Source organism: Tribolium castaneum, chromosome 5 (assembly GCF_031307605.1).
Source record: "Tribolium castaneum strain GA2 chromosome 5, icTriCast1.1, whole genome shotgun sequence".
Taxonomy (NCBI): Eukaryota; Metazoa; Arthropoda; class Insecta; order Coleoptera; family Tenebrionidae; genus Tribolium; species Tribolium castaneum.
Window position 1 is genome coordinate 15,881,786 of NC_087398.1, and position 10,642 is coordinate 15,892,427.

General features: G+C 35.6%; 1 protein-coding gene across 2 annotated transcripts; it reads left to right on the forward strand.

Annotated features, from left to right (window-relative positions):
- Positions 1-1,160: 1,160 nt before the first annotated feature.
- LOC659314 (dnaJ homolog subfamily A member 2) lies at positions 1,161-8,878 on the forward strand. Of its 2 annotated transcripts, none has more exons than XM_965631.5 (3): positions 1,161-1,320; positions 1,463-2,005; positions 7,940-8,878. In XM_965631.5, the coding sequence occupies exons 1-3, from the start codon at positions 1,252-1,254 to the stop codon at positions 8,546-8,548; spliced, it is 1,221 nt and encodes a 406-aa protein (XP_970724.1). In that variant the 5' UTR covers positions 1,161-1,251; the 3' UTR covers positions 8,549-8,878. The 2 variants fall into 2 exon arrangements, with proteins under 2 accessions (XP_970724.1, XP_015835186.1); XM_015979700.2 differs by having other exon boundaries at positions 1,193-1,320; positions 1,450-2,005.
- Positions 8,879-10,642: the final 1,764 nt, after the last annotated feature.

Consider the following 10,642-nt stretch of genomic DNA (forward strand, 5'->3'; position numbering starts at 1 on the left):
GAATGAAAAAGTACAAAATTATGTCAACATAAAATTATCTCTCTTTATTTTCAAAAGTTTTATTTATTGTTTATCCAATCAGAAACTTTATTATTTTGCTATTTGAATAAAAAAATACGCCGAAAATTGCAGAATTACGTCGAAAATGATGTTATTTTTGCTCTTTGACCTTTTAAGCGAGTTGTTATTAAAATGGAAGGAAAAGTTATTACTGTAGAGTGGTAGGACTAGAAATAAGAAACACTTCCCTAATGATATGAAGCACAATTTATTCACCACACTACAATTCAGGAACTGTAAGTTCTATAACTGAACTGTCTACGGATCAGTTCTAAACCGAACTATAAGACAGACAACTTTACAATACGACTATTTGTTTACAAAAAGAAATGCTATAGTGGTAAGTAGAAATTTGCAGTGCCATCTTTTGTAAAACTGAAGAACCACCACATTACTATAAGTTAAACTTTTTTGTCCAAAATAAACCGAGAAATCAACAGCTGCTGTTTTATGCAACAAAATAGAAATAATAAATTTTGTCGATTGTAGCCGTCGCGAAAGGAAAAAAATTCAGTTTTCCAGGCGAGTTAAACTCAAGAATTTGCAAGATTCGGTTGTTGCATTTTTTCACACTCAAATAAAATATTGAAACATTCTAGAATTCTTCACCGAATTCTACAAAATGTTTTGCTTTTTCATTCCGAAACGCAATTGATGTTTAGTGAAAGGGCCGTTTCGCCCCTTTGCCCCACCCCTGCCAGTAAACCAATAATTTGTATAGACCTTCAGGGGCCTGTGCCAAAACAACAAATTTTTTAAATGATTGAGACAGTAAGATATTTTATCTTTCTTGAATGCTTGTCAGCGCTTCGGTGATGTTACCACTAACTAACATCACGTTAGGTTGGCGATTCTGCTCTGTTCTCGTCGATTGACGCCTGCGCATTGTTGCATTTGATTGTTGAGAAAGATGGCACAAACTTGAATTTACCGCACTTTATTTGTTACCTCAAGTTTACCAGGTTGCTGGCAGCGTATTGTGATTTGAAGTCGGATTAATATAATTTGGGTAAGAAGTTTTTTACTGCAATTGGCAGTTGCAGAGTTTATTTGTTAATTATCGATTAAATAACTAGTTGATTGTTTTTGTTTAAAACTAGATGGTGGTTGGTGACCTCACGTCAGGTTGGCAGTTTTGTTTTTATCGACTAGCGCTTGCGCGCTACCTTCTTTCATTCCTTGTTTAGAAAGATGGCAGACAACAAGTTGTACGAAACGTTGGGGGTGAGCCGAAACGCATCAGACAGCGAAATTAAAAAGGTATGATCATAAGTTTCGATACGTAACATCTCGTAAACCCCTCGTGCTACCTTCCCAAAACTCTCAACATCAATCATCAAGGTCACCATTTGAGTCAAGGCCGCTACCAAATTAGCCAAATCATTGTAGTTTTTCTGTGCAGAATTACCGGAAACTAGCGAAAGAATTCCACCCGGATAAGAATCCTGAAGCTGGCGACAAGTTCAAGGAGATCTCGTACGCGTACGAGGTGCTTTCCGATCCGAAGAAACGACAGATTTACGACAAGTATGGCCTCAAAGGCATGCAAGAGGGGGCGCAGGACGGCTTTGCTGGCGACAGCTTGTTCTCGCACCTGTTCGGCGGCGGTTTGTTTGGCGGTTTCGGCGGCTTTCCGCACAGGAGACGTCACAAAGGAGAGGATACCGTCCATCCGCTTAAAGTGTCGCTTGAGGACTTGTACAACGGAAAAACGTCCAAATTGCAGTTGAGCAAGAACGTTATTTGCGCCGCGTGCAACGGCAAAGGCGGCAGAAGCGAAAATTTCGAACAGTGTCCCGGGTGCAAGGGTCGGGGATTCAAAGTGACCTACCACCAGATCGCACCGGGAATGGCGCAGCAGGTGCAGGCCGAGTGCTCAGACTGTCATGGTGATGGGGTCATGATCAAGGAGAAGGATAGATGCACGACGTGTAAAGGAAAAAAGGTAAGCAAAATATTTAAAAAGTGAAGAAGTAACGCTCTTGCTATTTTATCACAAGTTATTAAAGATGTCTGCGACCAACGATTCGGGACGTCAACTATCGAAGGCGATTACTCTCTTAGCCCTTCGTTAGTGTGCTGGGAAATTGTGGCGAGTTTAGGGTCGTGGGATATGTTATACCCTAAAATGTTTTTTCCTCAATTTAAGATTGATAAAAAAATTTATTATTTGCATAAGTGGATGAATTTACCTCTTACCTCAAAAAATTAATATAAAAATAAAAAAAGTTGCAAAGCTCAGCTATTTGAATTAAAAGTAATTTTTAAAGCATAGCAATCTTTTACCAAAGAGAATCGCAGTAGTAGAGTGCTAAAAAATAGTTATTTACCTAACGAGTTTAGAAAGTACAGTTTCCCACATGAGCACTTTGTTTTCTGCACGAGCGTAGCGAGTACTGCATGAAGTGCGAATGTGGAAAATTGCTTGTTTTTCATAGCACATTACAATAGTATCCAAGAGATTTTGTGTGCATTTTTCAGAAAAACCGAATTATCTCCTTAACGATCAACTTTTGGAAAAAACTTAACAAATAAAAAAGATGTAAAATGAGACACTGTATAATACTTAGTAACAAGATACAGGGGGTGCTATTTAAAAAAATCAAGTTACGCTTGGTCAAATTTTACCAAAGTGAATGTGTCACAGCAAGGTGATGCTACAGTGCAAATGTATGGTCTTGTCACCGAAAGATACCTCAGCCATTTGTTTACCCATGGACAAAGTCCCAACTTGATATCACAAAAACCAAGCGCTCTGCGATGTTTTAATAATGGGCCTGCAGACGCACTAAACTGTAGAAAAAATTAAATAACTTCTGAACGGTTGAAGTAAATTGCAAAAACTAAACTGATTTATTAAGCCTAAAAAGTGCAAATTTAAATATGTGCAAATACAGGGTGTTTCAACTAAGATTTTCGAACTTAATATCTCAGTTATTTGTCATTTAGGAGGTGGTTTTCCAATTAGGGGCAAAAAAATGACTTCAAGTTAAAAATGAAATTTTAAAACACACTTCTTTTATTTGAAATTAAGCCAAATTACAATTGGATCATTAAACCCCGAAAAATAAATGGCCACACAAAAAATTAACCAAATCGCTCGGCTGATCCAAGAAAAAAAATTTTCTTGTTAAAAACTTAATCTAAATTTTGGTAGTAATTTGGGCAGTCACCCAAAATTGACATTTTTGTGTTGTTGAAAAAGGAATCAATATTCGCCTATAGAAAGTGTCGTTGGACTTTTTGTGAAATGTTATTTATGAAATTTAAAGTTCAAAGAATCGTCAATAATTTGAAGACACAGGAAGCGAACGTGAACTAAATCGAGTGAGGACAAAACACGTTACTGGAAACGAAGCAATAGTTGGGGCTGTAATTCAAGCTTTTGAAGAGAATCCAATCAGCAGTGTACGAAACATTTCCAAAGTCCTAAATGTTCAAGTGCCTAGAATTTTTCAGTTGTTGTTCAGTCTTTTAGTCCTTTTTGAAAGAATTAAAGCATTCAGTACCAAAAGTAAGTCGAAAATATTGTTTTTTAACTTTGTATGGGTGAGAGGTAATTGTGAAAGGTCCCTGTTACGTTACGTTTCTGCGAGTAGGATTGACCAAGTTCAATGGTAATGCTCATTTGTCTTATAGAGATCTACGCTTTTGCATCTGTACCCACGTTTAACACTTTGTTTCTCATTTTTCACGCGAAACAGACGTCTTCCACGAACGAGTTTTTTCTGACAGTATTTTTCACTGACAATAATTTTTTTAAATAAGTGTTAAAAGGCTTAACATTTTAAAAAGGCATGTAAAAATTACGTTTTTAAGACTTGAGTTGTTGCATTAACTGGATTTTAATCATTATCTTCTAAAATATCTACATTTTAAATTTCATAAAAATCCGTTGACAAATATCTGATATATCAGGCTCGAAAGTCTTAGCTGGGACACCCTGTATACAGGGGGTACCATTTAAAAAAAACTCAAAGGCTGCACTCTAAAAATTAAACACTCTGTATAGAGCAAAATAAGTTTAGAACGTGCACTTTGACTTCCCATTTGTTTGCCATTTGATTCATTTCGATATCTTTGACAGTGTAGGTGTAATCGAGCACGACCAATGTCGACCATGTCAATGATTCACCCTGCATATGCACCAAATTTTACCAAAATATGCAAAGTTTTCTTTAAAATATGCAAAGGGCATTTGAGACCTTTGGAAATTAGATCAAGAAGTAAATGGAATATGTTTTTTGGGTTGCATCGTCAGATCGTCAGGCTCTTTATCTTATCTGAATCAGCCTGTATTTACGAGATATTACTTTTGGCACATGCTAAATTAAACTTGCACCAGGTTATGTACAGGACAAAATGCATCGCGAAAATGTTGATCACTTTTTTATCAGGTCACTGGTTTTTTAAGAGCCAGAATTATTCTAGGTTTAGACAATCTACTAAACATCAGCTTTGGATTTCATTTAATCCGGATTATAACATTAACAATAATAATGAAAATTATGATACCGGCGATCCAATTTTCGGGTATTATTGTCTTTGTAAAGCAGGTGCAAGAACCATAGGATGCTGTGCACATGTTGCGAGTATTTTGTGGTACTTAGGATATGCTCGATATGAAATCAATATTCGTTTTCCATCAAATGAATTATTGCATGTTATATCTGACGCCGGGGGACGCGAATTGCCACTACAAAATTAATTATAATTTGAAGCTTTGTATTTATGTAGAGGACCTTTAAATGTAATCGTTGTTGAAAGATTCAAATTGTCTATCATAAACCCACCCGACGAGTGGTGACCGCAAGGGCAAGGGCATGAAAATGCGCAACTTTGTTCTAATTTAACCGACTTCGTATCTCTGATAATAACTGAGATTCCCATGGTGGAGTTCGAAAAACAGACACCCTGTATAGTAGTGCCTTAATCTTATTAACATACAGGGTTGTTGAGAGCCACTGTGCGGCTAATGGTAGTTTTTTAGCAGTTAATTTTTTCATAAAACAAAATGGAGATGGTGGCGCATGGGCGTTTTGAGAATTTTTGAAAACTGTGGCTAACATGTTCCTTTGTGTGGGAGGTTTGAATCCCGGTACTAGACAAAAAACTTTTTTTTGTAAAATTTAATAACAAAACAAACTGAAATAGAAGAACAAAATAGTGGACCAAGAAGTTAATTTATCTCTGCTTTTTTGTCAATAATATTAAAATTTACGCTAATTTTTATAATTCAAGTTCAGCGGTTCTTAAAATTTGGGACTTTTTTAAGAACGATTTTTTTGGAAAAACTATGCATTTTTGATTAACATAAATTTTGCTTAATATCGGGTGATTCAAAATTGTGTGGCATAATTTTAACCACGAATACTCATCTCATTTGGCCTACCCCAAAAAATAGAAAAATTACAGCTTTGCAAAAATTTGTATGGAAAAATGTTTTTTCTTAAATATTTTTGTTATCGTTTATCCGATAATTATGAAATTTCGCATGTCAAGAGACTCGAAGACGTTCTTTGATATGGTGTAAAGGTAAAACTTTTAAAAGTTATACATTTTCGGGGACAAGGGGGCCCTTTCATTTTTTGGGTCATAACTCAATTTTTCGGCCTATTAACACGTATTTTTGATGCCAAAAATCAAAAGCCCAATTATTGTTTAATATCATATCGCCAAAATGTACCGGTCTCAAGTTATTTGAGTTTAAACTAAACTCTACACTTCACTGCAAAATCAAAAAGTATGAATTTTGAGCGTACCATTACCTTGGAAACAGTCCGCTACGAATGACACAGCTGTCAATGCTGTCAATTTCATTTAATCCAAAGTAAAATGTGATTAATTCGTGATGATAATAGTTAAAGACACGATTATGTGTTGGAAGAAACAGTGCATGAGCTTGCGTTAGCCATCCCGGTGTCACAAATTGATCTAAGACCACACCACAAATTTTCACACCGAAAACGATTTTCCATTAAAATTGTTGTTTGTTCTTCGTATTTCAATATGCATTATAAAACTACAAAACCAAATGAAATATTAAAACGTTCAGACCAAGAAGATTACCTCAACTGTAACAAATTATAAAATAAAACCTTATCAACCATTGGTAGTAGCATATGGTAATTTTTGCTTTAATAGGAAGTTATTTTTGTTCCACAGGTTGTTGAAAAAGAATTAACGCACTGTTTAAAAATTATTTACATTATTTTAAATTACAAGATCGTCAAGAAGAAGTAGCATCACTAGTAGCACAACTGCAACAAAAATGCTACCAAATTAGTTCAAATTTATTGTAGGTTATGTAAAGATGCTGAAGTAAACTCTTTTATTAAATATTTTCAATTTAGAGTCCTAAATGGTCCAAAGTTAAAGTTGACAAGTGCCTGACAGGACTTGACAGGAGCTTGAGTGCAGATATTCGGAAGTAAAATTACCGTTGGGGGCGCCACTGAGCTAGGTCGAAAACAGTAACCATAAATGGCGGGAAAATGTTTATTCGGACATTTTGAGCGTTGTACGAATTTTGGGGCTTCACAATTATTACATTGCCTATGCGGAATGATTATTGCATCTTTGATGCAAGAAACGTATGTTGACAAATGAGAGATGACGAGGAAAACACGAATAACGAATGACTGTTTGGTTCACTTTCTTTATTGGAAAATTATTACAAAGACATTGAAAAGCCTACCTTTTGGCATAACTTACGTTTAAATGTATCAGAAGTTGTTAATCTTTATTGTAGTTTTGTAGATTTACCGCAGCATTTCATGATTTTTTCAGTGGAAAATTCTAACCTAAAATTCGTAACACTTCACTAATTTATTGGTTTCTTGAGCCAAACTTTGTGTTCGCTGTGATCCATTACTAATAATCATTGATTAGACAACTGTTTGATAACACTTTGTAATCAAAATTTAAATATTTTTCACTTTTTATCCACTTTCAAGTTCCAACAGTAAACACTTTATACCACGAAAAACTACAGAACCAAAGTCAACGCTAGTATTTACCACCACGTACTTTTAAAATAATTCTTTCTATTGTAAATAATTAACACTATACACGCAAAATTGTTGAACAATTCATTAAATGTCAGTTAAATGTGGCATTACGAAAATTTCTTTACTGTTTTCGACATAGTTCAAAAGTCATCACCAGAGGGCGTCTAGTTAATTTTATTTCCGAATACTCTCGTTGCTACAGTTTGACTAACCCTGAAACAAATTGGTAACCCGACACGTTTCCTTCGGTAAAAATTTTAACCTTGGGTAAATCATAACCAAACACTGAAATACGCCAAACCTGGAAATTAATTGGTAACCAGAATATTTTTACTTTAACCATCAACTAAAATACCGAGCGTACGGGTTTAGACGGTTAAATTTATTAGAAACATCAGATCTTTTAAGTAGTTGTATTCGAGTCAACTCTTGGAATCAACAAATAACAGTAAAATTTTCATTATTATTTTATTCTCAATACGAATTAAATGACAATTTCATATTTTTCTTATAAGAAAAACTTCAAATTTCGAACGTTAAATGGCCGTTTATGTTTTAGTAACTGATAAAAAACTTATCACCGTCATCTTATTGTTCTTAAATACAAAAAGCTTATGTTTTTAATTCTAAACTTTTACAAAAATATGTTAAAAACTTAAAGATCCACGTTGCGGTATTGCACTAATGATGGTCAAATTGCAAATTCATACTGTCAGGAAGTATTAGGTCAATTACACAACAGATTGCTTTGCATGTACTACAAAATAATTAGGGTATCCTGTTTTACCACAGTATACCATTTTAGGTAACCTTTTCGTAATTCTCCAAAATTTTGATTTGAAGGCGTTTTAAATTGTTGTTCTACTCAGGTTTGTAACGAGACGAAAATCCTCGAGGTCCACATCGACAAAGGAATGAAAGACGGTCAGAAAATCTTCTTCCGTGGCGAGGGCGACCAACAGCCCGACATCGAACCCGGCGATGTCATCATCATACTTAACGAGAAATCCCATGAAACGTTCCAAAGAAGCGGCGACGATTTGCTCATGAATCGCACCATTAGTCTGACGGAAGCTCTCTGTGGCTTCAGTTTCGTGTTGCGCCAGTTGGACGGGCGCGATTTGTTAATCAAACACCCACCAGGGGACATTGTGAAACCAGGCGATTTGAAAGCAGTGATGGGCGAAGGTATGCCCATGTACAAAAATCCCTTCGAAAAGGGAAATCTCTATATCACCTTCGAAATCACATTCCCGGAGAGTAATTTCGCAGACGAGAAGACCCTCAAATCATTAGAGAGTATGCTGCCGCCGCGGCCCGTCTTTCAAATGCCTGAAGGCGAAAACGTGGAAGAAGTTGACTTGCATCATTTCGATTCGGCGAATGACAAGGGGGCGCATGGAAGCAGAGGGGAAGCGTATGCGAGCGACGACGAGGATCACATGCATGGACCGGGCATACAGTGCGCACATCAATAGAACTATTTTCGCAGTGTTGCTCTGCAGCTTTCTAAATAAGGATTTATATCTGTAGATCAATTATACTATCCGTTAATTTTTTGTCGTACCTAATTGTATATTTTTTATTTATTCTTTTACCTTCTTAGAGAATATTATTAATGCCACTTTTATTTCCAAACATCAAATTGTTTGTTGTAATAAAGAAAATGCCTGGTTTTGATTTAATTCATTTACGGACAAATTTACATTGCAAAGTACAGATTGTTAAAATTTGTACATGTACGAGTATTAACGGAAAATGTTAATAAAGATGTAACTTCTCTTAATAAAACTTTGTTTTTGTAGAAACATTTACTCTGTAATACCTTTTAAATAAAGTAAAAACTTAGCTGCTTAGTAAATGCTACGGCTTTCCTCATGTAAAGTGAAAATATTTATTGATGATTATGTAGCACCTTGTACGAAGATCATTAAGTGTAGTACCCTTTCTATTTGGACAAATTCACACATGTATCAAGCCAGTAAAACAAAATTTTTATAACTCCCGGTATATTCCCACGCATGCGCTCATTCTTTGTAAAGTCAATTGTCGCAACTTTAGGGTGAAGTGGTAAACCACGGGGATGGGAGGGACTGATCTTCGTACAAGGTGCTACATATAATCAAGATCGAACTTCACTTGGTAAGTTTGTTTGATCTTCTGATTGTATTAGCACCTTGCACTTAGACCATTAAGTGTAGATGTTGAAAGCTGTTGCGACAAACGAGTGTTCCAATCAAGGAAGATATAAAGTAAGAGTCTACAAGTCTTAACACAATTGTGTTTTCATTTTTGTTTATTATATTTTTTCTTCTGCTCCTATTCAAGTATTACTTTAAGAGCCGTCCGAATTGAAATCTCTTATGGGAGTTCCAATGTAAATGACTACCGCTGTACCTCAAAAACTATCAAACATATTTTCATAAACTTGGTATCATGTAAAAGAGATTTTTTTCTTGTTTATCGGCCATTTTAGATATGCGATAGGTTACCTACAAACTCTAATAAAGGTAGAGAAAGTTTGACTAAAGTTATAGATTTCTAGAAAACGCATTCTGAGAGGTTTTTTCGAATTTTTAAATGGCCAATAAATTTATTCTTGTTGTTTAACCCGATAATTTCAAGTCCGATGAAAAAATGTTTGTAAATAACACCTCCACAGAGGTAGCCTTATTTGCATATGTCCAATACATGGCTAGATTTATAAGAGAAGATTTCAGAGATTTTAAAATCTCTTTGGGATAAACATTCTTTTAAATAAATGAGAAATATGATACAAACTTGAAAAATTACGTTTGAGAGTTGAAAATGCGGCAAGTTAGTCGCCTACGTAAAATTCTGAAATTCGGAATGAATAAAGAGGCTGGGATACCGGCGGTTAGGGTGTTGTAAATTATGATGCAATCGTAATAGGGTGTCCTTCAAGATTGCTGCCGATTCCAACTTGACAGTTGAACCAGTATCGTAAAATTTTGAAGGTCGAGCTTGCTCCGGACGGGCCTTAAGTATTTTTCTGTTTTTTACTGGGTTACGGTAAGTAACCCTGGTTAAATTTCGCCCAAATAAAGACAAAATAAATAACAAAACGCTCAAGGATAACTTAACCAAATAAGTGTTTTTACGAATGACCTTTTTAAAATGAACGGAAATTTCTGTTCATCCGCCGTTTGGTCGTGCACAAGGATTGAAAAGTTAGTACTTTAGACTAGAAGACAGGCCACACATTCGCTGAGATAGAACAAAATGTGTTTGGACGTGGTTATGAGTAAGCGTCCTGAGAGATAGGTCATCTCAATTTCGAAATGCAAACTTTGGGCTCTTAATAAGACCAGGAACTAATTAGCTTCAGCATCAGTTTTTTATACAGACAATTTTAGCAAGAAACTAAGTCCCCCAACACGTTAATGGCATGTTTTGAGCCTTAGGCATGTTGGATCTTGGTCCAGAAAGATGTCATCGGATTAATTTTGAAAACACGGTGAAAACGGTCGGTCGTCTACGGGCTACGGATAGCGTATCATACGATGCACCCTTTTCAGATAAGGAAACTAAAATTTGTAGCACCTTTATTT

What these genes read in the sequence shown, in the direction of transcription:
- LOC659314 (XM_965631.5), top strand. Translation starts at nt 1,252, where the DNA reads ATGGCAGACAACAAGTTGTACGAAACGTTGGGGGTGAGCCGAAACGCA. An exon ending in CAGACAGCGAAATTAAAAAG is followed by an intron (nt 1,321 to 1,462) that starts GTATGATCATAA and finishes TTTTCTGTGCAG; the next exon opens with AATTACCGGAAACTAGCGAA. An exon ending in CGACGTGTAAAGGAAAAAAG is followed by an intron (nt 2,006 to 7,939) that starts GTAAGCAAAATA and finishes TGTTCTACTCAG; the next exon opens with GTTTGTAACGAGACGAAAAT.